The following is a 27,546-nucleotide window of genomic DNA, read 5'->3' as shown; positions in this document are numbered from 1 at the left end:
TTCGGATACATGTATAAAAATACGCAAATCCAAACCAAACCAAAACCAATTATATTTTGATCAGTTCACTTCTAATTCCACCATAAATCCAAACCAAACCGACCCGTGCTCACCCCTATAATACCCGACCCGTGCTCACCCCTATTACCCGCGTGCTAATACTCCAACATGACACTTCACCTCATTTACCTAAAAAATGTACTTGTTAGTTGTTATTTTCTCGTTTCTGGAAGTGTCAAATTCACTTAGAATTGCATAAAGTGTCACCTTACAAGCTGATTGTAATACATGACTTGTAAATCGATTGGTTTAAGCCTAAATCGTATAATAGATCTCAGTTTCAGTATAAAACACCTACTTGTACAAGTTTATACAGGGTTTTCTATGTTTTTAAGACCGGTTATTTTTGCTTCTAAATGCAAGTGCTTAGGTGTTTCTTTATTCTCTAATGCAACCACAGCTCATTCAGCTCGTGTCTTGTGGCCTTAGCTGTACGCTAAGAATAGCCTGATACCGAAATTGTCAATCTCATACATCGTTAAGTAATACATGTGCATACTATTCTAGCCCAAGTCAAATTGGAAACCTATCAGGATCAAACATATTCTGAGTGAACTATAACTTCATTGAGCTCCATCAAGCTAAGAATATGCTAATATTGAATAGACAAAGATCATGGCCATGTGGGCAACAATAAAAAAACATATCATCAAATTTCTATAAATAAGTTTTACAGGGTAGAAACTATCAACCTTGCCTTACCAATATTGGCAATTTGTTGAGATCTTGAGGACTGATAACGTCACTATGCTTGTCAAACCTTGAAAATTTCAAGCAGTGAAGTACGTTTGGATTTCCAAAATTATGCTCCACCAGCTGTATCCATATCAGTAACCCCATCAACTCCCTTGAAAGTGACTCGTAATTTTCTCAGACAGGAGACTTTTTGGTTGTTCTTGTTTGTCATACCATTCACATGTATAACATCCTTGGAAAGTTTACCCATAAGTTCGAAAAGAGGCAAACTCAGGTTTGATCGCGTCATCTCTTCCAATACAGGGGGAGCTTGCATGTACAGATTCTTACCTCGGTGTGTGATGCTTGCTTTTGTTAATTGCAATTTAGGATGCTCCTCCAGAAGATTCATAAACTGTTTCACACAATTTGTTAAATATTGCATTAGAAGGGAAGTAACCAAAGAAGCATCAGAATATATGACTCGGTAAAATTCAGCTAAAGCATAGTCAGAAAATTTACTTCATTTATTAAAAGTGCTACAGTACCGATAACTGAGTTTATTTGTCAAGAAAAGGATTTTGTCGGCAACACTGAATATTTGAAATTTCGATATTTTGTTTATCGAGATACAAGACCCCGATGAAATTAGAAAGAATAAACAAAGAACTTGAAACACAAGGGTGTTTATTGGATTACTATATGAAGTTCCATGGTTGTAAAAATAACCTTTTGTAATGTGACTGAAGTGTCCACTTCAATAAGTACACCTGGACCACAGACAAGGCAGTCTTTGTCCCTCTCAAATTCCGCTACTTTGGTATGGAGGCCTTCAGATCCATTATACCTACACAAAGTATGCAGGAATTAATGAACACTGCCCATATGTTACATTTGGTGTTGAACTCAGAATAATAATGGTTAAATATGAACTAAGAAAGTAATTTCAAATGCCCAAGATGTATGGGTAATGCATAAGTATTTTAAAAAAGAAAAAAACAAAGGAACTGGACAAAAAATGACCTCTAAAACTTAAAGTAAAGTGCAAGAATTTCTTGTCCATTTTTCATCTTCGTGTCTTGTGTGTCAAAACTATGTGCATAAAAACGTTCAACAAAAAAAAATCACACATGGAATAATAATTGCTTCAGAATATAGAAGAGAAAAGACACACGTTAGATAGTTTGACATAGTTTTGCTGCACTCTGTTGCAATCTTCAATGTTTCAAGAGTGCACGCAGCTGATATAATTGCATTCGTGGAAGCTATTGCAGGTATAATGTTCTTCACAACACCCTGTCCAAGCAATTAATTACTCGGTAATAAGAAAAGTATACTGACATGAGGGCATGAAGCAACAATTTAAAGTTTTGCTAGGAAGAACTGGCATCCCAAATGATCTAATACCTGGGTAAAAGAATAAGTAACTCCTGGAATGCCAAAAAGCTCAGCCCTCTTAGCAGCCTATCAAAAGAAACAGAAAACTGTTATAATAGACCCAAAAATGTAAGTTAACAGCGGTTATCAGGATCCAATTTCCAAAATAATGTTACCTCATCATAAACCCACTTCATATGCTGAGGGTTATCAGGATCAAAAGCAGTCCCACCATGAGCCTACAAATTATTTTGTTCCAGTTATGGATTTTTAAGCACAACAAAGAGAGAACAAAGAGACAAAGTTATGAACTACCTCATTCCATTTAATCAAGTGTGCATATTCAATACAATGGGCAGCAGTTCTGGGGGTTTCTGCCAAAGTGCACAAAGGAAACTTCACTTGAGGTGGGAAAAGCCAAATTGTACACTCAAAGCAAGGTGTAACCCCAGGCAAGATAACCCTAGCATGGCCCTTGAAACCTTCAGTACCACCATCTACCATGGGTTTGATTGTTTCTTCCAGTGGATTGTCATCAGAATCATATTCTATCTCATGGCAGGGGGAAAAAAAAACAGAAGCTGAAATTAGTATAAGCAACCAGCAATGAAACTGGCAAAGATGGATATGGATGGAGCGAAAATATAGGAAGTTGGGGTCAGACATGTCACCAAGAAATGACCTTAGACAGAATGACATACTTTGCATCAAATGCCTATATATATGACGATTCTTTTTCATTTTTTAAAAAGGCAGAGTCGAACAGTTACATCGGCATGATATATTAATGATCAAAAGACATAAGAACTAAACTTAAAGATAAGTCTTAAGGACTTCCATAGATGAGAAAGATTCAACAGCTCACACCATAGAATTGACATATATATTAAGCAAAGCCTATGGTCTGTTCTATTAAAAATCTATATAGCCTGTCCTGCATCCAGATAAAAGAGAACATTGTCTTAGGCAATCAACAACCAACATAACTAAGACACTATCTAATCTTTCATGGACAACCAAGCTCAAACTGTGGGATATGGCTTAAAAGTTGTTCTCGTTGTTGTCGTCTTCATCCATTATAGTGAATTTCACCCACTCTAATAGTAAAACTAAGGTGTTGTTTGCGAGTCAAGATAGAAAGGAAAAGGAAAGACATTGAAAGGGAAGGAAGGGTATGCAAAAGAAGGGGTTTCAAAGGTTTGCCTTCCCCTTGTATGAGGCGAACTAAAACCACTAAAATCATGGGAACCGAAGAAGAGGGATTATGAGGGATTTGCAGGGTTTTTAAAAACCCTCAAACACCTTTTCCGATTCATGTTGCCTTCAATTTCTTCATTTTCCATTCTAAATTCAGCTCCCAAACAAGGCCTAACAGACCTACTGACCAAAATTTCTGAGTGTCTAAACATCTTTACAATTAATTATGTAATCACACCCTACACACACACACACACACTTACTTCTATGCATTAGAATATTTGGTTTGTATTTTATTCATTTGCAGTCTTCTATGTATTAACACATAACTGAAGGCACGTTCCATGTGCATAAGTTAGACTTGCAAATCCCTTCTTCCTAGGAGAACAAGCATCCCGTTTGCTCTCACTACTACAAATAATATTGGATTTACGGCTTTCTGTATCATATACTATCTGCTTCAATAATGGTTTATTCTGTTCAATTTACGTTTTTTTTTTTTAACTTCATCCTCAATTTCAAATTCATAACTGAAAGAATCGTAACGAGTCTAAAATCTACTATTTTCCACAATATATATTTTACAAATAACAGATTATCTGGTTAGTTCTGTTAATCTGTAAGGTGCTAAATTTAGTTACAGAAGTATAAATATGACCCTATAAACACAAGTGCAGACTAAACCTTTGTTTCCATGCATGTGTGTAAAGCTATCACAAGTCAATTTTTGACCCACACACTACTATTTAAGATTCGTTCAAAAAATCAACCACTGAGAGCAAGCAAGCAAAATTTAAAAGAGGGATATGCAAACCTAGGAAACTACAAGCAACGTTGTTGATGTAGCTGCGAGCTTCAACGGAGTCAAGACCAAGAGCAATAATCATGAAATCGTTATAGAAATCGATGTCCTTGTCCTCGATCCTGCAAAAATGAGGGACGATGTTGACGCCACTGATCCTCTCCATAACGCGCTTCGCAGCTACCTCAGCCTTCGGTTTACCAACATCTTCAACCCTAAACAAGAAAAAATCGCCCAAATCGATTAGAAACTACGAAGAAGAAAGAAGGGGGGGAATAAATGAATAGGTACCTGAACAAGAACTGGCGATTGAGGTTGGTGACTTCGATGCGATCCATGTCGATGACGTCGAGGTTATGGAAGCCGGAGAGGGCCAAGTCCTTGAGGAGCTCGCAGCCCAAGCCGCCGGCGCCGACGACGAGGACGCGGGCGTGGTTTTGGACGTCGTCTCTGAGCTGGGCGCTGGGTTCGAACCTCGGGCCGACTAGGTTTCCGGGGCGAAGGAGGAGCTTGTCGAGGTCCCTAGACCGGCTCGGTTGCGTTGCAGCAGTCTCCGCCATTGGAACCACCTATCACTCTCACTCTCACGCTCCCGCTCACTCCACCACCTTGTGTTCCACACCCTGCTTCCGTGCTTCGTTTTTACGCTCTTTCTTTCGGAATCGGACCTTACTTCCTCTTTTTTTTATATATTAGTTATTAATTTAATCCCCGATAAGGTAAGTAAGTTTATGATGATGCTAAACAAGATTATGGGCTTGTTTGGGGTGAATTTATAGGAGAAAATCTTTTTTGAATTATCTTTTTTTTAAAAGATAGAGGAATGCTAGGGGTCAGCAATTTTAGTATTTTGTAACCATCAATTAGCTATTAATAGTGTTTTTAATGGTGTGAGATTACATCTAATAGTGGGAGATCACTCACTTTTGTTTTGATGGTTAAGTGCTGGTCAGAAAACACAAAAGTTGCTGGCCCCTTAGACTTTTCCTAAAAGATATTATGAAAAAATAAAAGTAATTTTATATTTAGATATTTTATATAAAAAAAAATTTTTATTTATCAATTATGTTTGAATATATTAATATATAAGTATTTTTTGTTTATTTATTATGTAAATTTTTTTTAAAAAATATATTTTAAAAATAATATAAATTGTAACTTCTTAAAAAAGATATATTTTTATTTTTTTAGTGTTTTTATTTTTACTACTAAAAATTTATCAAACACACTAAAAAATAAAAATAATATTTTTTATTAAAAAAAATTTTTTTATTAAAATAATGACATTCAAACAAACACTATATGTATTATATATATTTATTTTAACGTCTTAAATTGAATTAAGCAGTAGTATATCACCAAATGTAATCTCAGGAAACAGACCTACTCAAAATATTTCCATGCAGCAATGCTAGAAAACTAACATAATTTATTATTTTTAGTTAATAATTAATTAATAATATTTAAAAATATTAATTAAAAATATAATATTAAATTATTACATTAAAAATATTAGGCTATTACCTAAAAATATTAGCCAAAATAATTTAAAATTGCTCTGATCTTCAAGTTTTTGGCAGAAAGTTATTCTAGTAGATCATATATTCATTCAAGTAAATTATTGCATTTATATACTTTCTTTATTTGGGCGAGGTTGTATTTATCTATCTATACTCCAAATGAGTGTAAAGAAAAACTAAATATTTGTGTAAACAACCTTTTATTTTTCTTTTTTTTTTGTCTGGAAATGTTTTAAGTAGGGGTGTACATGAACTGGGCCACACCGAATTTGGCTTAACCCAGATCCGACCCGAAATATAGACCGGGCCTAATTTTTAAATCCTAGACCCGATGAAACCTATGCACTTTCGGGTCGAGTAAAAACCGAGTTTTTATCATGTAAATTTCACCTAATCTCTAACTATTATTTCACAATTCACGTAGTAAAATTCACTTAAAAAAATATAATAAGAACCAGCCATTCTCTAAAATTAAAACATAACCATAATCAATACTAATATTGTTTAATAACACCAAATATTTAAATCAATACAAATAACACAATATTATGCATTAGTCTAAAGTCTTATGCATTTTAAACATAAAACATTAACTTATAGTCTTATAATAACTAATAACACAAAATATTAAGGTTTACAATATTTAAATTCCATATAAGAATAGCCATCATCCATCACTTATAACACAAAATATTAATTGTGTATGATGACCGGACCATCGGGCCGAGTTCGGATGACCCGAGCTATGGTCCGGAACCAACCCGAAATATTGACCAGATCTATTTTTGAGACTCTTACCCGGCTCTAAACCGATGAAATCACACTAAATTAGCCCCTAAAGTGTTTGGGGCACCCCTAGTTTTAAGTGTGTCAATTATTTTTAATCAACATCCGTTGTTTCAAAATATTTGCCCCATATAATGGAATAAATGGATTGGATCATGAATTTCAACCGGTCCAAACTCGTAAAAGAAAAATCTATCACAACCAGTTTTTATTTGTTAAACTGATTTGCCAATAATATTCATCCTTCAGAGTTCAGAGTAAACAATTCACACAACTACTAAAATCCCAACAATGACATCAAAACATCTCATACCGTTCAAAGAACATGGAAGCGTACTGCGTACACCTCTTACTAAAAAAGAAAAGGTGAAGTTGGTAAAGTTGAAAGTAGGACCGTGGAAAATGAATGATTCAGAATTGCTAAACATTTCATTTGCTTAATGAAACAAAACTGACAGACAGACCTGAAAAACTAGATGTAACTTTATTTTCGTTTTTCACTTTCTCTATCAAATATATTAAGGATTCTATGTCAGAAACTACAAATTTGGAATGTATGTCTTTGATCGAGATCACATAGTTGACAATCAATCAAAATTCCCCATATATCAATGTAGAGCAGATTTGAAGAAAACTACGTTGCAATATCCGCTACAAGTCTCCTAAAACAAGGACCGAGCTCAAAGTGTTTCAGCTCCTTTGAGGTGAACCTGCTAGAAGTAGAAATCATCAGTTCTACAAAAGCTACATCCAATTCACTCTAGCTAATTTCAAAGACTGTGCTAGCATAAAATGATCACCTTGTTAACATTAACGTAAAGCTTAAGTAAACGACTATTCAAGTTTATTAATGGTTTGATGATTTTGTTCGTCAGATCCCCATATTTTTACTCGATTTTGACTTTTATTTCCTGTTGCCTGAAAGTTTTATTTGGTCCTTAGATTTATTAAACATTTGTAATTTGGTTCTCCGTCATGACCAACTAACTGTAAGCAACCATTAGTGGTTGCCACAACCACACCATTTGCCTCGACAGCACTAAATTGATAGATGTGAAAATTTTGGTCATAAATGAGAGCCAATCAGGCGAAAAGGTAAATAATAAAGAAAGAAAAGAAAAGAAAAGAAGGTGATCTAAAAGGCTAAAAGCTAGGTAAACAATAGGGACAATAGTGATGAATAAGTAAATCTTTATTGGTCTTCTGTAATTTATCTCAACCAGGACTTTATTTATTAAACTAGAAAATGGTAAGAAATGTTCTCCCATTCCTGCAAAGCACTTACCTTTTCTTTGGTTGTGCCACTTCTCTATACTTGTGTACCAAGTCCACTGGAAACATAGTCCTGCGATACGCAGTATTCCAGCCGCAAGAACCTCAACTGTGGCCATTAAGAATGACCTTTGAGGGGATAAACCTGCAGTTGCTAATGACAGTGCAATTCCCTCCAAATTGCAAGGAATGATGAAGCTCCCAGATTTTATGCCATCAAAAGTTTTCTGAGCAACCTCCTCAGGTTTCATTGCACCAGAAGAGGATGCAATGATTTTGGTGAGCTCTGGTTTTCTCTTGTTTTCTGTAAAAGTAACATTTCAGTTTGTACTACCACTATGGTTATAGGAATAAGTAAACTTCCCAGGAGATTATATCAACGGATCTCATTTTATAAATCTAATTATCTTGAGCTATTGACTGTCTATAATTTTCCAATCAGGATCAACGTTATAACATTTGACAATAAGTTCAAATGCATGAGATCATATACTAAAAAGATAATACAATAATGACTTAATGAGGAAGCTGGAAATGATTAAGTCGACAGTATATTGAATTACAAGTAAAAGAAATCTGGTAATCAATGCACCAATTCTTGGTAGCAAAACATAACTTCAGTGTAGGTTATACTATAGAATTAAGCACTCCAATCTGTAGCTTTTTCCTCTCTTCACATATATTACGAGCTTAAAGTAGCAAGTTCAAATTCATGGAAAATGCTTCAACAAGGAATACTACTTCCCTCATCAACACAAAATTTGAAGCTAGATGTATATCACCAAATGTATATCACCAAAACTAACATGCATAAAGACATAAGCTAAAGCACACACTTCATTACCTTCAGCGAATCCGGGAGTATCCGTGTCCGGAGGGAAGATCAGAGAGACATGAATGTTATCTGCTATAACTTCTTGTTGCAATGCTTCTGCTAAACCACGGAGGCCAAATTTACTGGCAGAATAAGCTGCATAACCATAAATTCCCACCTAAAAGTATATGTAAACATAAATTCCACATCAGTCAACAGTAATCTACTAAACCACACGTTCATTCCTCTTACACTCAAAATATCCAGCATATCCAAACAAATTTCAAATCCAAAACCCTAAAAGACTGTTAGATTCAAAATTTCCACTGAATTTGAGCTTTCTTTCAATCAACAGCAGAGTCTCATGCAAAACTTCAGAGTGTAGAAGATTTATACCTGACCGGCCTGCGAAGAGACAAGAGCGATGGAAACCGGTTGCTGCGGGTCCTTCCTGGTCCTCATGGCCGGCAACGCCGCCTTGATGAGGTTGAAGCTTCCCATGAGGTTAACGTCCAGCGTGAACTTGACCTCACTCAATTCCTGCTTCTCCAGCTCGAGCGCCACGAACACGCCGTGGTTCAGCAGCAGCACGTCGATCGGCCCAGCCTCGTCCACCGCGCGCTTCACGGCGTCGTAGTCCCTGACGTCAGCGGCGAAGACGGATACGTCGATGCCGGTGGCGAGGCGGACGGCATTGCGCGCTTCCTCGAGCTTGTTGCGGGAGCGGGCGAGGATGGAGACGCGGGCGCCCTGGGCGGCGGCGTGGTGAGCGAGGGCGAGGCCGATGCCGCTGGATCCACCGGTGATGAAGACGTGGCGATTCTTGATCGGGATCTTGACGGGGCGAGGGCGCACGAGGAAGTAGAGGAAGGCGATGAGGGCTAAGGGGATGAGAACGATGAGGGTGAAGAGAGAGAAGTACGCATCCGCCATTGCTGAAACTTCCTTCGATTGGAAAGTCGTTACGAGCTATGAAGTATGAACCAACTAACATTTTTCTTTTTGTCTTAATATCTTTACATATGTTATAATTTTAGAAAACAAAATTATTAAAATATATTTTAATATAAATGAATTAAAGACAAAAATAATTTATGTTAGAAAAATGCTAGTTCTACTTTAACTTTCAGTTTTTAATCAGTTTTTTTTTTTTAATTATTTATTATTTAATTAATTTAAATATCCACTGTCTATGTTATACTCTAGCAATATTGTACCCTCTTTAATGTGAGAAGGTTTAATAACATAAAAGAAGAAATATGTTCATAACAACACTAATCAAAATATCTGCACAATCAAAGGCTTTTATCTATGATTGTATATATGTACTCCAAAATTCAAGTCTTGTACTGTGTAACGTGTTAGCGTCTTTTTGAGACTGCTGAGAACAATTTATGAGTCCTTGCTTCCCAAGACAAATAAAAAAGAATTGCTGTATATAATGCTTCCATGATTCTTTGAAGTTCCTTGCTATGAGAAGCCTTCATGTTTCATGAACATTGCATAAAGCAGCTCATTCCATGTATCAGGTACACCAGGCAGACACCAGTGGCTGCAATCTTGCCGATGGAGTGCCGCCGTGCCGCCATTCGGACCAAGATAGTAGATTGATGAGTGCCCATCTTTTCTCTGAGCTGTCATCTCTGTTATATTCAATATTTTCAACTTGACAAGTTCAGTGCTGTTTTTGTGTGATGATAGCAATGAATTGCCTATTTTAAATTGTGACCAGTTATCATTAGGCACCAATGACATGTTAAGCTCTGGCAGTGTTTCCAAATGACAACTTCCACCGCTTCTCCAATCTCCACTTCTGTTCATACATTACTGGATAAATATATGCAAAACTTGAATAAATCATAACAATTGTTGCAACAAATTACAAACCTGAAGTGCACGGGTGCATATGTACGAAAGAAAACTTGACTCTTGTTAAGATTTACAGTATCTTGTATCCAATTCAACACTGTCTCCATAGACTTCCTATATGCATCTTCCACCTTCATTTCCATCTTAACTTCCACACCTTCTTGGAAATAACAGCCCCTGAGCAAATATGAAAACAGTTACTTCTTAGGTGAAAAAACACAACCACATATACAATTGTAACCTAGGAATGAATTATGAATTACCCTCTTATGGTTTTTTCATGATTCCACCAGTGTCCTGTGTTAAGAACCAAGACATGTGCATCTCTCCACTTCAAAGAGTTCCAATCCATTTTATCCACCTTCAAGGTTGTCCTAATGTTTCTAGCAGCGCCGGCCGGCGGCCGGCTTTGCAATACAAGAAATGGAGCTCTGTAGTATTCTACAGTACAGTTAAAGTCTCTGAATTTGAAAACTAAGAACCCCTTGTGCTTTGTGATTGGGTTGCCATTTACTTCATAGATTGATTTCTTGTTAGTAACTACAGAAGACAGCATGCATAAGAATGACTCCCATTGATTTCTTCCGATTGAGTCCCCGGCAAACACTAGGCGTTTGTTTCTCAGTTTTTCCAACATCATTGTTGCATTGAATCTGTAATATACCAATATGTTTAATGGAATTATTTCTTGGTTCAAAGTAATTAATTGAAAGTGTTCTCATCATCCAATAAGGTTCATAATGTCATTTTCACAAAGCTGATATGTTTAGAGAATATTGTATATGTGACACAAGTATACAAAGGATACGATAGCCAATTGCCACCATTTGGGTCCCTCTCAAAAGATGCCAAATAAGATATATTCAGAGACACAACCCTATTGAGATTTTTAATATTATTATGTTGTTTTCAAATTTCTTGTTCTCAAAATTAATATCAGCAACTTAATTTCTTGCTGACAAGTCAACACGATAATAGCTTATGACTTTTTTCCACAAAAAATAATTATCAGACTCTCATCAATTTATCCTCTCCAACCTCCATCGTTATTTTCTCCGCTGCCAAAAAATGATTAAACCAATAACCATTGTTGGTTATAGTTCTTTATTTTTATTGGTTACCTTAATGCAAAAATGGGACTTTTTCTCCTCTTTAATCTTCATTTGAATTGATCTTAATAAGCGGATAAGAGAATGAGTGAGAGAGTGATGAAAAACATACCTTGGCAAGTTGCAATGTTTGGGTTGCCACCTCCACTTTGTGTAAAAGGAATCACGTCTACCATTTTCAGAACAACGAAAGCCATCATCAAGGAAGTTACAATCTTTTGAGTCATACAAAGGGTAACTCTCATCCCAAACCCACTTACCCTGAAAAAAATCACACCCCTTTTCTCCAAGAAACTCATCAACGCTGTTATCTCTGTGTTCCGGAACCGAAACCGGAGGCAGAGCAAGGCTTTGTGATTGAGCCAAGAATCCGAATGGTGTGTAGTCAAAGTAGAAGAAGAAGCAGCACGTGAGTATAAAGAATCCAGCAAGACCAACAGAAACAGAAGGTTCCAACAACAGCCTCATAAGTTTGACTCTTCGAAAGGCTTCGGAAATCGGCATGGTTTCTTGGGGAGAATTCGAACAAGAACAAGTTGGAAAGAGTGGCATGCAAGGAACATGTATGGAGCTTTAATTTCTCTTCGGTTTTTCTTCTTTCATGTTCATGGCCCTGAATTCAAGGGAAGCATGTTTTGTAAGCCTTGCTTCGTGGGTCACTTTGGTAAATTTAAATATTGGATTTTGATAGAAAGGCAAAGAGAAAAAATAACAACATTTGGGTGTGGAAGAAGCAAGGGATGAATGGATGGAACATATATATATATATGGTTTAATTACTCTGAAATTTTTAATTAGATCTTTATACTTTTTTTTTTAATTGAGTCCTTGCAGTAAAATTTTTTTTAATTGGATCCCTATACTTTTTTTTTCTTTTTATTTAGGTCTTTGTACTAATTCTTTTTTTTTTAAGTTGGGTCTTTATAAAATTAAGCCAATTACTATTAAGAGGGACTTAATTGAAAAAAAATTTGATATAAGGATCCAATTAAAAAAAAAAAAGTATAGAGACCTAATTGAAAATTTCACGAAACTATAGAGACTAAGAGAATAATTAAACATATATATATATATATATATATATATATATATATATATATTTTTGATTTGGAGTTTAATATTTGATTTAATGCCACATAAACTAAAAAATTTGTTTAATATAGGTATATAATTAAACAATTCAACTCTATAAATTTGGACTACTATACCACAAAAACTCTCTTTTTATATCCTTTTAAAGTATTTATATAAGCAATGGTCAACAACATAAATAATAAAAATAAAAATAAAAATTTAATCACAATATCACTAAAAAGTTAATTCTAAACTTAATTTAGATAAAAGAAAAATAAAAACTTTATATGTAGTAGAAAAAAAATAAATATTTTATAAATTGCATGTAAAATATATCAAGGACAGTGAAAATATAAAAGAAAATAAAAAAATACGAAACGTAAAAAAAGAAAATATTAACATTTTTTTATTTTTGTGATATTATAACTATTATTTATTATCTTTTTTATTATTGAAAGAAAAGAAGGACTTAAAAAGCCTATAAAATAAAAATATTGAATATAATTTAGTGGAATAAAAAAAATTTTATAAATAATATAAAATATTAAATAAAACATTTCAAACTACTTTATATAGATAGAATTTGATTTTTCTTAAAATAAAAAAGGCCTTGATCTATCTTTGCAGGGAAACAAATATTAAAACTTGAATTTTAAAAAAAATAATATAAAGCCTCCAAGAAAAAAATATTAGAAGATAAAGAAATTATAAAATATTTAGATTTTATTAACATATTTATAATTAGGAATAGATAAATATTTTAAATAATAGATTAATCACAATTTAAAATCTCTCCCGTAATTAACCCCCAGATCAATTTATATAATTTGAGATGAAACCTAATTAATATGATCAACTGTAAATGATTATGACAAAAGGCAATTACACTATACAAAGTCAAATGAAAAAAAAATTTGAGTAAAAACAATAAATAAAAAAATAAAAGTAAGAATGAGTTAATAAAAATATAGCAAAATTTTAATTTATATTTTAATAAGATCAATTTCGATAAACAAAATGCCTAATGCATTATTATTGTATAAAATAGTTAAGAAAGAAAAAAAAAACTAAACAAAAAATTTAATTCTAAAACTTATATTTATAAATGGTAAATAAAATATTCTATATATAATATTTATAAAGATATAAAAAAAATTAATGTAATTACTAAAAAGATATGATAATATAGATTATTATAATTATTATTTAATATCACTATAGTCAATTATTAAATGTTAATAAATTTAATTATTTAATATATAATATTTTCCAAAAATAATGTCTATATTAAAACTATTGATTTAGGAAAATACAAGAAAGAATCTTAATAATTACTAACATATCTATTTTAGATGATTTAATCATTAAATATATATATTAAAAAACATAGTTTATATATATTTGTGCGAATAATTTAATTAGGAGATCCCACGGGATACGTATCATAATTCATAAAAACTAAATTACTAGTAAATTAATAGATAAAATTATTGTGATATTATTTTGTTATATTTGAATTCATAAAAGAAAGAAGATTAAATAAATAATATTTATAAATAATAGTTAAATAATTTGTATAAAAAATTATATATTTTTTTCAAACGTAAATCGTTTCAAATTAAATAATATTTTAAAATATTTATAAAGTATAAAAAGTAATAAATATTACACTTATTTTATTTGAATTTGTCAAAATTAATATTCAAAAGAAAGTAATGTTATAACATTCAAATTCAAAGTTTATAACTTCAAAAGATTTTAGTAACATTACAACATTTTGTGTTAGATTATAATTTTGATTTTAGTTTAAATATGGATGTTATTAAACTATTAATAAAATAACTAAATATCTCAATTAAATAAATGATAGTTATTGCAAGAAAGGATGCACATCCCACATCATAGGAGTAGCATGGTATAAAAAAAATAATAATGTTTTACATCAATGTAAAAAATCTAACAAAGTTATTCAAGTACTTTTTTGTTAACGCGCCTTTCTCCTCTCTTCAAATTACGTGAAATATATGTGCGCTCTCACTCCCTCTTATTAACGTAACAGAATTATGTAAATTTTTTTTTCAACGTAAACATTCTTCAACGTTAACGATTTGGATCTGTAATCTTTGCCGCTCGTCGTTCTTCTTCTTTTTTCTTCTATTCTGCTCGTTGTTCTTCTGTTGCTTGTCCTTCTTCTTTCTATTATTCTTCGTTTTCTTCTTCGATTTGTAGATTTATCTTCTTCGTTTTCAGATTTTAATATTCTATCAAAACAATGAATGATTCAACTTCAAATAAGTTGAATGAGAGCGATTTAGATTATTCTTCTGAAACGAATCAAGTGGATGAGGTTTGGATTATATTTTGAATCGAATTGAATGGAATACAATTGCTAAATTGAATTGAATTGAATATACGTAGGTGTTTTGAATTGAATTGAATTGAATTGATAATCTTTAAATTGTAGACACGGGTGTTTTGAATTTGATTTTATATAATGGATAATGTTCCGTTCATTTAGTACTATACAGTTGATTCACCTTAATAACGTGTTCGATTTATGCAGAAAGCTGTTTTGAATTTGATTTTATATAATGGATAATGTTCCGTTCATTTAGTACTATATAATTGTTTCACCTTAATAACATGTTCGGTTCATTCTGCAGACCAGGTGTATTGTGGATGAACAATTTATCCTAAAATAGTTTTATTGATAAAATAAAATAAAATAAAATAGTAAAAACTCGAGGAATATAATTTTATTGGTAACACAACAATAAGGCGTTAAGCAATAAATACAGTGAAAGCTGAATATAAACTAATTACAACAGAGATAAAATTACAAAGTAGAGACACAAAACGTACAAACGTATGCATGTTAAAGCCACTAGAAATAAAATCCTCAAACTTATGCAGTGGTTGCTAATATTAATAATATGCAAATATTGCACAATCCCTTCTGAATTTCATTAGCTTAGTAATATATCTCGCAGATCCAGCAGCAGCACAAAGCAAAGAGGCTGCATTAATCATAACAGTTGCATAAAAAATTAATCTTTTTTATTTTTTATTTTTTATTTTTTGTAATTTTATTACAAAATAGACTTTATTCGAATGAAAGGCGATAAATATATTTAATGTGTACATATGCTTACGTTATAGTGCGGTTTCTCCTTCTTTGTCACCATTATCTTCTTCATTTTTGTTGTAAGGATAAAAAAAAATTGGTCAATAATTCACTCAATACACTGACAAGCACAAGCATGCACATTTTAATCAAGTGAATCAAAACGAGCAACTCTACTGAACCGAACGACATTCATGTGCTGAATAAAATGTGATAAACATTTAATCATCAATAAAAATATTTCTGCATGCACAAGGACTCAACTGAACGCACTAACAATCAAGTGAATCAAAATGAGCAACTGTACTAAACCAAATAATATTTATGTGCTGAATAAAATGTGATAAACATTCAATTATCAATAAAAATATTTTTGCATCCAAAAGAACTCAACTGAACACACTAACAATCAAGTGAATCAAAAAGACCAACTCCACTGAACCGAACTCCATTCATGTTTTGAATAAAACGTGATAAACATTCAATCAGCAAGAAAAATATTTCTGCATCCAAAAGAACTCTACTGAACAGACTAACAATCAAGTGAATCAAAATGACCAACACCAATGAACCAATCAATATATCACAGAAAGAAAATAACAACACATTTTCTATTCATATGCCCTAGTGACGCAATAAAAATGGATTTAGAATAAGTCAATCTACTAAACGAAGCAACTCAATCCACTAAACCTTAAATCGAACTAGGAGAAACACGAGTTTTGAGAGAAATTAAATGAACATAATAACAACAGTTTTTCTCATACCTTTCGGAGTCTCTGTTCTTGTTTTTGTTTATTTTTTCTTCTTCCTTTCGAAAGCTTGACGCGATGGAAGTTTGAGAGATTTTGAGAGAGATGTGAATGTTAAACGTTTCGGGAGTTTTTTTTTTTTTTTTTTTGGTCGGTAACGTTTCGGGAGTTTGGACGCGTGAATACACGCTCATTTAATGGGATTGGATTTTTTTTGTGTTGGACCAATTTGGATGGACTTAGATGGAAAATTATATGGATATGTAGCCCAACTGTAAAGAAAAATGGCGCAAATTATATTTTATATTGGAGTGAGGATAGTAGTTTTTATGATTATAAATGTAAAAGTATTAATCTCAAATGTGGTACTATTTGATTTAAAGTATAAAAATTGAATTTTTTTATTTTTGGGAGACCAAACTCAGACTTTTTAATTTTTTAAAGATAAAAATGGGACCATCCAATTTATAAATTCTAAAATAAAAAATTACAATAAACATAATAAATTCTCTGATTTAATATTAAAAACATTTTAAAAATTTTCTTATAAAGTAATCGGACAGTCCAATTATATAGTCTCATACTAAAAAACTAATATATGCAAAACCAACATAATTAAATTGTACATTGTCTTTATCAAACAACAAACAACAACAACGAAATTTTGTCCCACTAGGTAGGGTCGACTCCATGGATTAAACAACGTCATTGAACTCTATCATGTATCATATCTATATCATGTCTATAGAGAAGCCGTTTATATGTAAATTTCATTTGACCACCTCATGGATGGTCTTCTTTTGTCTTTCACACCTTGTCCATCTTCCATCTCATCCACCATTCTGACTGGGTACTTTGTCGGTCTTCTTCTCACATGTCGAAACCACATGACACACCATTCTACCATATTTTTCACAATAAGTGCTACTCCAATTCTCTCTCTCTCTCTTATATATTTGTTCTTTATTCTATCCAATCGCGTATGACCACTCATCCATCTCAACATCTTCATCTTTGTCACACTTAACTTATATTCGTGCTTCCTTTTGGCCACCCAATATTCTGTACCATAAAGCATAGCCGGTCTGATAGCGGTGCGATAGAATTTACCTTTAAGTTTAAAAAATACTTTTTTGTCACATATAAAACTAGACACACTTCGCCATTTTGACCAACCTGCTTGGATCCTATGATTCACATCGTGTTCAATCTCTCTATTATATTGTATGATGGACTCAAGATATCGAAAATTTTTAACTTTTCATAGGATGTTTTCTCTAATATTCACCTTTATATTAGGATTTTTCCTTCAGCATCGAACTTACATTCCATATTCCGTCTTGCTACGGCTTATGCGCAGACCATACACTTCTAGAGCTCCTCTCCATAAATCCAACTTCTTATTTAGGTCTTCTCCTGATTCTCTCATAAGGATAATATCATCGGCAAAAAGCATGCACCATGACACAGGCTCTTGGATATGCTCTGTGAGTACTTCCAAGACTAATGTGAAAATGTATGGACTTAAAGATAATCCCTGTTGTAATCCTATACCAATAGAAATTTTTTTTGTCACACCACCTTGAGTTTTCACACTAGTTGTAACTCCATCATACATGTCTTTAATAGCAGTGCGATAGAATTTACCTTTGAGTTATAAAAGCACTTTTTTGTCACATATAAAATCAGACGCACTTCGCTATTTTGACTAACCTGCTTAAATCCTATGATTTACATCGTGTTCAACATCTCCATTATCCTGTATGATGGATTCAAGATACTGAAAAGTTTTAAATTTTCGTAAGATGTTTTCTCCAATCTTCACCTTTATATTAGGGTTTTTCACTCGGCAACCAAACTTACATTCCATATATTCCGTCTTATGATGGCTTATGCGCAGACCATACACTTCTAAAGCTTCTCTCCACAAATCCAACTTCTTATTTAGGTCTTCTCTTGACTCTCCTATAAGGACAATATCATCAACAAAAAGCATGCACCATGACACATGCTCTTGGATATGCTCTGTGAGTACTTCCAAGACTAATGTGAAAATGTATAGACTTAAGGATGATCCCTGGTGTAATCCTATACCAATAGAAAATTCCTCTGTCACACCACCTTGAATTTTCACACTAGTTGTAACCCTATCATATATGTCTTTAATTGCACGAATATATGTTATCCTTACTCTCTTCCTTTCCAAAACCTTCCATAAAACCTCCCTTGGCACCCTATCGTATGCTTTTTCCAAATCAATAAATACCATATGTAGATCTCTTTTATTACTACAATACCTCTTAATCATCATTCTTAACAAGTATGTAACTTCAGTGGTGGATCTGCCTGATATAAAACTAAATTAGTTCTTTGTTATTTGTGTCTCTTGTCTCAACCTCTATTCTATTATCCTTTTCCAAAACTTCATGAAATGACTCATGAGTTTGATCTATCTATAATTTTCACAATTCTGGATATTTCTCTTATTCTTATAAATAGGTACCAATGTACTTTTTCTCCACCTATCTAACGTTTTTTTTTTACCTTAAAATCTCATAAAAAAAACTTGGTTAACTAACTGGTGCCTTTCTCTCCAAGGCCATTCCAAATTTCAATCGAAATATTATCGGGTCCTACTGCCCTGCCATTTTTCATCCGCTTTAAAACCTCTTTTACCTTGAAGTCTCGAATCCTCCGGTAGTAGTTGAAGTTTTAATCTTCTTCCATCATGCATAATCTACCAAGGCTCGAAAGAGTCTTTTGTCCTTTATTAAATAACTCGTAGTAGCTCTTCTACCTTTCATTGATCTTCTCATATTGAGCTAAAACCTCTCAATTTTTATTCTTTATGCACTTAACCTGATCCAAGTTTCTCGTTCTTCTTTCACAGCTCTTTTGCGATTCTATATATATCTTTTTCTCCTTCCTTCGTATCTAAATACTAGTAGAGGCCCTCATATACTTTTGTTCTTACTTCACTTACAGTCACTTTTATCTCTTTTTTAGATGCCTTATATTTTCCCAATTATCTGCATTGTGGCACAAAAACTATTCTTCAAAGCACTCACTTTTTACAATTATCTTTTTTTTGTACACTCGCATTCCACTACCAAGACTCCTTGTCCCTTGGTTCTATCCCTCTAAATTCACTAAAAATTTTTTTTACTGTTTTTCTAATAACTTCTGTCATATCCCTCCACATCTCTTCCGTGCTTTCATCCACTTCTCACTTTGCTTCTTCTCCTCTCCGTCTTAGGAAGTTTCTTTATTCTTTATCTTTCATCTGCCACCACTTTGTCCTTAGATTTTTTGTATGATATATTTTTCTCAAATTTTGCTCAACGCAAAAATCCATGACGAGCATCTTATGTTGTGTTGTTAAACTCTCTCCCGGAATAATTTTACAATTAATTCAAAATTTCTGGTTGAATCTCTTCAACAAGAAAAAGTCGATTTAAGAGCTTGTCATGCCACTCCTATAGGTTATAAGATGTTCGTCTCTCTTTTTAAAACATATATTTGCGATGAGAAGGTCAAAGATTGAGGAAAAGTCCAAAATAGTTTTACCATCAGTATTAACCACCCCGAAACCATGGCATTCGTGAATACTTCCATACCTAGTCATTTTTCTTCTAACATGACCATTTAAATCTCTTCATAAGAAAATCTTATCTCTCGAAAGTATGTCTTAAACCAAACTTTCTATATCTTTCCAAAACTTTATTTTATGTTGCTCATCCGAACCCACTTGTGATGCATAAGCGCTGATCACATGAAAAGTACCTTATTCCACCACAAGTTTGATAGAGATGATCTGATCACCCACCATATTAACATTCACTACGTCCTCCTTTCATTGTTTATCCATGATAATACCTACCTCATTCGTATTCTTCATCTTTCTTGTATACTGAAGTTTGAACCCGGAGGTATCCAACTCCCTAACCTTTGTGCCGACCCATTTTGTTTCTTATAGGCACATAATGTTAATCTTCCTCCTTGTTATGATATCTACCACCTCTATGAATTTTTCTGTTAGAATGCCTATGTTACGTGTCTCAAATCTCAACCTTCTATCGCTCCGACCTCTACCTTTATCTTTTTCTTTGTGAACTAGTTTATTTACCATCGTCCGTTCACGAAAATGTGAGAATCTTTACTCATTTAACACTACACTCGGACACCTATGTAGCGGCTCTTGCTCATTTAACACTGTACGCTCGCATACAACACGTTGTTTCCGAGCAACAACCTACCTTTAGCGCAATAACGTCTTTGATCCATGTCATGAAGATTCAACTAAGTTTTTATATTGGCTGTCGAAGGCCTAACATATCTTTCCTCCTTTATCCAAATTTGAGACCGGTTATATATTGCAGGTGTATATAGGCAGAGTTTGCACACTCGCTTTATCGATAATAAAAATTTTAAGCTGAAAAATGAAAGGGTGAAGGAAAAATAAGGAGGGATTGTCATGACACCTGCATCCTGCTCCAAAAATAGACCAACTATTTTAGGGTTTTATTCAAAATAAAAATAAGAACAAAATGAGTTATGAAAATATATGATCAACTCAAGAAGTTGAATCTTTTGAACATATGATCATTGATATCCCAAGTTTTGTTTGATTGTAGCTTCTAAAATGAGTTATGAAAATAAAAGTGATAAAGTTATAAAGAGAAAAAGAATAAAAGATAACACTTAGTAAAAATGAATGAATGAACATCACAAAAATTTGTATTTATCTCAACCAAATAACACACAGTAAAATTTGAGGAGCTTAATCACAAGACATTAAAAAATAAAAGAAACAAAAACGGGAGAGATATTCAACCAAATGACACGTAGTTACGTGGGTTCACGCTTCCAAATTTGGAGCATGGTAAAGTACTTTGTTATGATTAAGTACTTGAAGATGAGATGGACTCACCTGACATTGGAAGAGATAATAATATGGTTATGCAGTGCAACAATTCAATGATTAAAATGTGTGATCAAATGTAGGAAGCAGATCATGGCATCTTCGAAGTTCACACGTCTCATATGTGACTTACTTAGAGGAAATGATATAATTGCTACTTTCACTTGTGTCTTCTATTTGGTAGTTAAGAAATATGTTTAAAATGAAGTTTGGAACATTAGAACTTCTATTGTTTTTTCTTATCAAAGCTACCGTTAAGATTGGGCAGATGAATCCAGTGTAAATCTTAGTCAAGGCTGAGTCAAACCAACCTAAAATCTGTAATAGACTAGTAGTTAGTGATTAAACTGTGTCTATTTCTATCTTAGTATCTTTCTTTTAAAATTACATTAAAACAAGGGAAAGAGGTAACTAGTTCAACTTGCTCGCTTGTTCATCTTTAGTGCAATGCAAAATTAAACTCATTCTTAATCTAAATGACAAGTAATCACAGCCAACCGAGTTGAATCCATGAGGCTCAAAGTGATCCTAATTTCCATATCCACCAGCTTCTACTCCATACTGCAGCAAAAGTTCCTACCTCAACACTCAGTTTCTATTGGCCATTGCTAATTATTTCGTATTATTTTCCTTTGTTAAATTAAACTTATCTTGAGACGAATATTTTAATTTTTTTTTTTTCGGTATCTTCCAATCCGACAAAATAAAAACTGACCAATAAATTACTATATACACAAGACAAAATTCAAACTCCTGACATTCATGAATTAACTTATCACTCCACGAACTTGAATTAGTCATTTTAAGAGACTAATGGCAACCATAAAGATGGACTCATGCAATTGTTTGAGGTTAGCTAACCAAGAATATCAAAGTTTCTAGATAACTCATAAAGCACTAATCATACTCCTAATCCTAATTAATGAACATAATATGCGACAGGCTAAATTTCATTTCAAATTCAAATATACTAGTCAAGTAAGGAACACAAACATCGTCTCATCCAAACTCCAAACACATACATATAGCACAATGATTATCACCATAAACCCTAAATCCTAAACCCTCAATTGAAAAAAAAAAAAAAAGCCTTTAAACAAATGGCTTCCCTATCAAAGTAGTTTGATTTCCAAAATCCAATTGGGGCAACGAGAGGCGCATTCTATGAACTTCGTTCTGGGAACGAGAAGGATTCCTGAGAAGGCGAAGAGGGTGGTTGTTCTGGTTCAGAATCAGATTGGAGAAGCGCGTTTTGGTGCTGAGCTTTTTCGAGGTAAGGCTTGAAACCAATCTGTATGCTGAGGTATCCAAATGCCAACGCTCCCAACACCACTATCCCTGACCTAATTGCGTTCATCTTCATATCTGCCCTTGGAGCCATGCCTCTTCAACTTGAAAAAGCTCGAATCTTCCACAGAGAGAGAGAGGCAGAGATTGAAAAAGAATACAACTTCGGCGAAACTAACAAATGTTGCAAAACGACACGTCGTTTTATTAAGCGCTATCGGATTGGGAACACGTGCACTCATCCAATAACGACAACCAGCTAAATTTAAAATATAAAAAAGAAAGAAAGAAAATTTTCTCAATTTTCTGTGTTATTAATTACTGAATTTTAAGCTGGATCATCTAAAGCTCGCTGATTTCTGAACCAGTGGCTTTGAATTTGTAGATGTCTTGAAGCTTTCTGTGTTCCTCAAACCACCGCCCTCCTCCGCATTTGACCATTCAGGTTGGTGCGTTGTGCTTTATTTTGCTCTCTCCACTGTTTTCTCCATACCTTCTCCTTCAATTGATTCATTTAAAATAAAAAGTAAAAAAAAATAACTCCTTTATTCACTGATGATTGTGTTAATGTGTTGCGTCAACTGAAAAGTTTGGACCTTTGAGTCTTATCTGCATTTATATTACGGAATTTGGAGCTGAGTTGTATCAGAATTTCTAATGGATTGATTGAAATTGGTGGGTTTTTTTTGAGGCATTTGCAGGTAAGAAGCTTTGGAGGTTTTGAATAATATTGTTGGTTGGGTTGTGAATAGGGGATGGTGTTGATGAAACATGTGATGAGTTCCCAACAGTTATCCTTGTTGAGCTATGCAAACACTTGCATGCTTATGGCTTCTTCATCTGTTTACAGAAGGCAACAGTTCTTGATAAGGTCTCTGGGAGGTGGCATTGACCATTCTAGAAATATGCAGCAAGACTTAAGATCTGTTGAGGTTGATGCTGAGAGTGTTATTAGATCAATTACTCCTGCCCTTGATCCTACTAGACATAAAGGCCAGGCAGGTACGCATTTCTTGTCATTCCATATGATAATAATCATAAGAATAATAATATTAGTATGCCTTCTTTGAATTAGAGGTTTCAGGGTTCTAACCTGGAAATGGAAAAAACCCTCACTGGAAAACCTTATTCAGACCTCACTCAAGTCGGATCAATTAGTTGGATTTCTAGTAATAGGTCTTGAATGTCAGTGATCCAATTGGGACTTGTTATTCATATGCACGTATATATGTTCTTTCTTTTAATTTCTTACCTTTTACTTTCTAGACAAACCGTGTAACAAAATGATTCTTAGCTATTGCAAATATGCCTTAAACTTTTACTATCTTGAGATGAGTTATGTCAATCTAAGAAAATTCAGAAAGAATTATGTTGTCACATGTCATTTATGACCAGAGGACTAATCCTGTGATATTTATATTTATGTTTGTGGCTGGACAAATAAATAAGAAAGATCTGATTTTTCTTTTCTTATGGTTTAAATCAGGAAAAATAGCTGTTATTGGAGGGTGCCGTGAATACACAGGTGCTCCATATTTTGCTGCTATTTCGGCTTTAAAAATTGTTGGTACCTGCACTTGTGCTTACGTTAGCCTTCTATTGCTCATTTAATTTTCAACCTAGTTTTGTTGGTTATATTACTTATGCTATGCCAACCATTTTCCTGCCCACGCAGGGTGCGGATCTGTCCCATGTTTTTTGTACAAAAGATGCTGCTCCTGTCATCAAAAGCTACAGTCCAGAGTTGATTGTGCACCCTGTATTGGAAGAATCATACAGTGTCAGGTACAGCTTCTATGTAACCTTCATCTTACTCCATGCACATTTCTGAACTATGTGGATGTTGTTTGTAACCAGAGACTGATTTCAGGGAGGAGGACAAGAAAACCATATCTCGCAAGGTTCTTGCCGAAGTTGACAAATGGATGGAAAGATTTGATTGTCTTGTCATTGGTCCAGGCCTGGGAAGAGATCCATTCCTTCTAGTATGCTTTCTCCTGGAGTGACTTTTCTTTTCCAGTATGCATGTGATTCATGTGATTCTAATTGGATAACTATGGCCTAAAGACTGTCAATTAACTAGTCATTCTAAGACAAACCCATAAGACATGTTTTACTCATGAAGGCTCATTTGGTTTCAAATGTGATGAAGCATAATTTCATAAATTTCAAAAAATATATGTTGCTTTCTGGTAATAAAGTCGAAGATAGCAAAGATGAACAAGCTCACCTTGGTTAAACAAATTTGGTGTAATTTCAAAGAATTGCACTATCCTACAAGCTTTAACTATACGTCTTGTACATAGATTTTATAGCTTTAAGATGTGCTCAGTAGTTGTGAAGCATACTGTTTTCTACTTAGTACTTGCCCTTCTGATGTAGGAATTGTTTTTTCCCATTGATGTTATATGAAATTGCATGCTGTGCAATCTAACTGTTGCCCCTTGCCATTGTTCATTATCATTAATTCTAACGTTTGCACAATGTTGTTAGGATTGTGTGAGTGAAATAATGAGACATGCAAGACAGACAAATGTCCCAATTGTGATTGATGGGGTATGTATACTGAGGTTCAGACTTACGAACATATGATCATATGACTGATTTCGTTTTAGATTGTATATATTTGATTGATTATCCTCAACAACTTTTTTGGGGAAATTCAGGATGGACTTTTCCTTGTGACAAATAATATTGACCTTGTTAGCGGTTATGGCTTAGCTGTTCTAACCCCAAATGTCAATGAATACAAGCGTCTTGTGGAGAAAGTATTGAGTTCGGAAGTGAATGATGTAGATGCTACTCAGCAAGTGCTCTCTCTTGCCAAAAAGTAAGCCATTGGTTTGTACTAGAACATTACCAATTTTCTGGCAATTGATCCTTGTGTATTTACAGATAGATTTTAGTGACTAATCATTATTTGCTATTAATTACACCAGTTAAATGCTACTATCCACTCTTCTTTGGCAGGATTGGTGGCGTTACTATTTTAAAGAAAGGAAAATCTGATTTGATAAGTGATGGTGATACAGGTGCAATTTTGATATATAGGAAATCCTTGTTGTTCCTTAATTTTGCGGAAATGTAGGGCGGCTGAAAAGATGAAGATTTTTTTATCGTTCATCCTTCTTTTGCTTGAACAACATTTTCTTGTACCAATCAAGAATGTGATGTTCTTCTGGTACTCCGTACTACTGTTTTCATAGATGTTTGTAACTCTTGATTCTGGTTATTATGCATGCAGTCAAATCGGTGAGCATATATGGTTCCCCTAGACGATGCGGCGGCCAAGGTGATATCCTTTCTGGAAGGTATGTAATTCTTTGCTCATGGTGTTTGTGAAATTCCTCTCATGAAAGAATGTGTTGTATCTTTAGATGGCTCCTGCATTTATTGATATCACTATATCAGTTTTATTTCCAGGTAATTAATTATTGCTATTTAAAATTGAAGAAACATTGAAATGATTGATAGGATAAGCTCTTATCAAACATACCAAACAGGCCTTAAGATCAAAATTCAAGATTTTTGAAGTAAAAATACACCCTTTTTTTTCATTGTTGCAGTGTTGCTGTCTTTTTGTCGTGGGCACGCCAACATATCATAGCTGCTGATCCAAATTCAAATCTCAGGTTATATGCCATTATTTTACCTACGAATCTACAATGAATCATGTTTTCGTTTTTGATTAGGCGCAGTGGCCAACCCTATTAACCTAAGCCTTTTTTTTTAAATTCCTTTTTCAGTTGTAAAAATCCAGCTGTTCTGGGATGCGTTGCTGGGTCTGCAATGATGAGGAAGGCTGCTTCACTTGCATTCTGCCATAAGAAAAGATCAACAGTCACTGGTGACATTATTGAGTGCCTTGGGGAAAGGTAGAGAATCTTCTACAAAGAAACATTTATCTATTTTCAGTTTTTCAATGATCTTAATTCTTAAGCTCTTGCATTCTTTCATGCAGTTTGGAAGATATTTGCCCTGCCACTTAATGCTGTTTTGTGAAGACATGTGAAATTACTGTCTTAGCCTTGCCCAAAAAGTAAGGCCTTGTTTGAACTAGCCATGAAAAGATATTACTCTTTCTCTTTGTTACTGTTTTTTTGGTGTTTCCTTACATCAATGTATCTAGATATGAATTACCCGATCAATTATGACATAGTTTGGCACATATTCATACAAGGATCCATAGAAAATGATTTGATCAGAGTAGAGGAAACTTAGGTATATCTACCGGTGTCTATCGCAGAAGTTGATTGCTAATGAGACTCCTCTACTTATTTATATATTTTGGTGCTTACTATACTTATGACATGGTAAAATAATGGTGTCAATGGGTAGAAATCAAACAAAATGTATTCAGTTATAATTGGATTATTAAAAACTGAAAAGAGATGTCAGATGATGCAAGAGTAAGAATTTAATTATTGGTATAAATTATTAGTATAGTTGGATTTTCTGAATAAGCTTCCAAGAATTTAGAGAGAATCTATTTGTCTACTGAAATGAAAGTAAAATTGTTAAAATACATTGTCAATGTTAACCTTTTTTTAATCATGTATCAATTTCTGGAGTCATGCAATGTGATGTTGGTCTTTAGAGGGAAGGTTCGTAGTATTTAGTGTGACATCATGGGATAATTTTACATTTAAGTCACTTTAAGTGTTACAATAGACAATGATGGATTGCTTATCTCCTACGACTATGAACCACAAGTAGCTAGGCATCTGTTGTTGGTCTTTAGAGGGAAGGTTCGTAGTATTTAGCGGTGACATCATAAGATAATTTTACATTCAAGTCACTTTTAGTGTTACAACAATAGAAATTGATGGGTTGCTTATCTCCTATGGACCACAACTGGTTATGCCATTTTCAAGTTTCAACGCTAAATTTTTACTCCATGATGATGG

The 27,546-nt window shown here is 33.7% G+C and overlaps 4 protein-coding genes across 9 annotated transcripts; 1 reads left to right on the top strand and 3 right to left on the bottom strand.

The window, feature by feature from the left end:
* Nucleotides 1–607: 607 nt before the first annotated feature.
* Nucleotides 608–4,889, bottom strand: ECR1 (E1 C-terminal related 1). Its single transcript, XM_016341943.3, has 8 exons — nt 4,403–4,889; nt 4,124–4,326; nt 2,428–2,660; nt 2,289–2,351; nt 2,143–2,199; nt 1,910–2,031; nt 1,465–1,582; nt 608–1,150 (listed from the first exon to the last, which is right to left on the bottom strand). Exons 1-8 carry the CDS (start codon nt 4,669–4,671, stop codon nt 863–865), a joined length of 1,353 nt encoding a protein of 450 aa, XP_016197429.1. The 5' UTR covers nt 4,672–4,889; the 3' UTR covers nt 608–862.
* A 1,935-nt stretch (nt 4,890–6,824) lies between these two features.
* LOC107638603 (3-dehydrosphinganine reductase TSC10A) lies at nt 6,825–9,546 on the bottom strand. 2 transcript variants are annotated; one of them, XM_088485441.1, is made up of 4 exons: nt 8,900–9,546; nt 8,534–8,681; nt 7,703–7,993; nt 6,825–7,130 (listed from the first exon to the last, which is right to left on the bottom strand). In XM_088485441.1, the coding sequence occupies exons 1-4, from the start codon at nt 9,434–9,436 to the stop codon at nt 7,108–7,110; spliced, it is 999 nt and encodes a 332-aa protein (XP_088341567.1). In that variant the 5' UTR covers nt 9,437–9,546; the 3' UTR covers nt 6,825–7,107. The 2 variants fall into 2 exon arrangements, with proteins under 2 accessions (XP_088341567.1, XP_016197430.1); XM_016341944.3 differs by having other exon boundaries at nt 6,825–7,127; nt 8,900–9,544.
* A 178-nt stretch (nt 9,547–9,724) lies between these two features.
* On the bottom strand, nt 9,725–12,216 carry TBL11 (TRICHOME BIREFRINGENCE-LIKE 11). The gene is made up of 4 exons (XM_016339444.2): nt 11,594–12,216; nt 10,636–11,025; nt 10,391–10,549; nt 9,725–10,316 (listed from the first exon to the last, which is right to left on the bottom strand). The coding sequence occupies exons 1-4, from the start codon at nt 12,031–12,033 to the stop codon at nt 9,974–9,976; spliced, it is 1,332 nt and encodes a 443-aa protein (XP_016194930.2). The 5' UTR covers nt 12,034–12,216; the 3' UTR covers nt 9,725–9,973.
* Nucleotides 12,217–22,206: 9,990 nt separating this feature from the next.
* LOC107638601 (pfkB-like carbohydrate kinase family protein) lies at nt 22,207–26,922 on the top strand. Of its 5 annotated transcripts, none has more exons than XM_016341942.3 (13): nt 22,207–22,625; nt 23,025–23,084; nt 23,490–23,641; nt 24,126–24,202; nt 24,315–24,424; nt 24,510–24,624; nt 25,133–25,195; nt 25,306–25,469; nt 25,610–25,671; nt 25,884–25,950; nt 26,206–26,271; nt 26,386–26,514; nt 26,601–26,922. In XM_016341942.3, the coding sequence occupies exons 3-13, from the start codon at nt 23,545–23,547 to the stop codon at nt 26,626–26,628; spliced, it is 978 nt and encodes a 325-aa protein (XP_016197428.1). In that variant the 5' UTR covers nt 22,207–22,625; nt 23,025–23,084; nt 23,490–23,544; the 3' UTR covers nt 26,629–26,922. The 5 variants fall into 5 exon arrangements, with proteins under 5 accessions (XP_016197428.1, XP_088340135.1, XP_016197426.1 ...); XM_016341940.3 differs by having other exon boundaries at nt 22,329–22,625; nt 23,392–23,641; XM_016341939.3 differs by having other exon boundaries at nt 22,329–22,625; nt 23,341–23,641.
* The last annotated feature ends 624 nt before the right edge of the window (nt 26,923–27,546 follow it).

The sequence above is a fragment of the Arachis ipaensis genome, chromosome B4 (assembly GCF_059453495.1).
Source record: "Arachis ipaensis isolate K30076 ecotype BB chromosome B4, ASM5945349v1, whole genome shotgun sequence".
In the NCBI taxonomy this organism is placed as follows: Eukaryota; Viridiplantae; Streptophyta; class Magnoliopsida; order Fabales; family Fabaceae; genus Arachis; species Arachis ipaensis.
This window is presented reverse-complemented; position numbering and strand designations above follow the sequence as displayed.

Excerpts from the sequence above, each read along its gene's own strand:
- TBL11 (XM_016339444.2), bottom strand. The coding sequence starts at position 12,033 with ATGCCACTCTTTCCAACTTGTTCTTGTTCGAATTCTCCCCAAGAAACC. Across the intron at positions 11,026-11,593 it reads AAACATTGCAACTTGCCAAG|ATTCAATGCAACAATGATGT; the intron begins GTATGTTTTTCA and ends GGTATATTACAG. Across the intron at positions 10,550-10,635 it reads CATGAAAAAACCATAAGAGG|GGGCTGTTATTTCCAAGAAG; the intron begins GTAATTCATAAT and ends ATATTTGCTCAG.
- ECR1 (XM_016341943.3), bottom strand. The coding sequence starts at position 4,671 with ATGGCGGAGACTGCTGCAACGCAACCGAGCCGGTCTAGGGACCTCGAC. Across the intron at positions 2,200-2,288 it reads TGAAGTGGGTTTATGATGAG|GCTGCTAAGAGGGCTGAGCT; the intron begins GTAACATTATTT and ends TTCTTTTGATAG. Across the intron at positions 1,151-1,464 it reads CTTCAGTCACATTACAAAAG|TTTATGAATCTTCTGGAGGA; the intron begins GTTATTTTTACA and ends TGTGTGAAACAG.
- LOC107638603 (XM_088485441.1), bottom strand. The coding sequence starts at position 9,436 with ATGGCGGATGCGTACTTCTCTCTCTTCACCCTCATCGTTCTCATCCCC. Across the intron at positions 8,682-8,899 it reads TCTCTTCGCAGGCCGGTCAG|GTGGGAATTTATGGTTATGC; the intron begins GTATAAATCTTC and ends ATATACTTTTAG. Across the intron at positions 7,131-7,702 it reads GTGGCACAACCAAAGAAAAG|CAGGTTCACCTCAAAGGAGC; the intron begins GTAAGTGCTTTG and ends TTCTACTTCTAG.
- LOC107638601 (XM_016341940.3), top strand. The coding sequence starts at position 23,395 with ATGGTGTTGATGAAACATGTGATGAGTTCCCAACAGTTATCCTTGTTG. Across the intron at positions 24,425-24,509 it reads GAAGAATCATACAGTGTCAG|GGAGGAGGACAAGAAAACCA; the intron begins GTACAGCTTCTA and ends GACTGATTTCAG. Across the intron at positions 25,196-25,305 it reads TCCCAATTGTGATTGATGGG|GATGGACTTTTCCTTGTGAC; the intron begins GTATGTATACTG and ends GGGGAAATTCAG.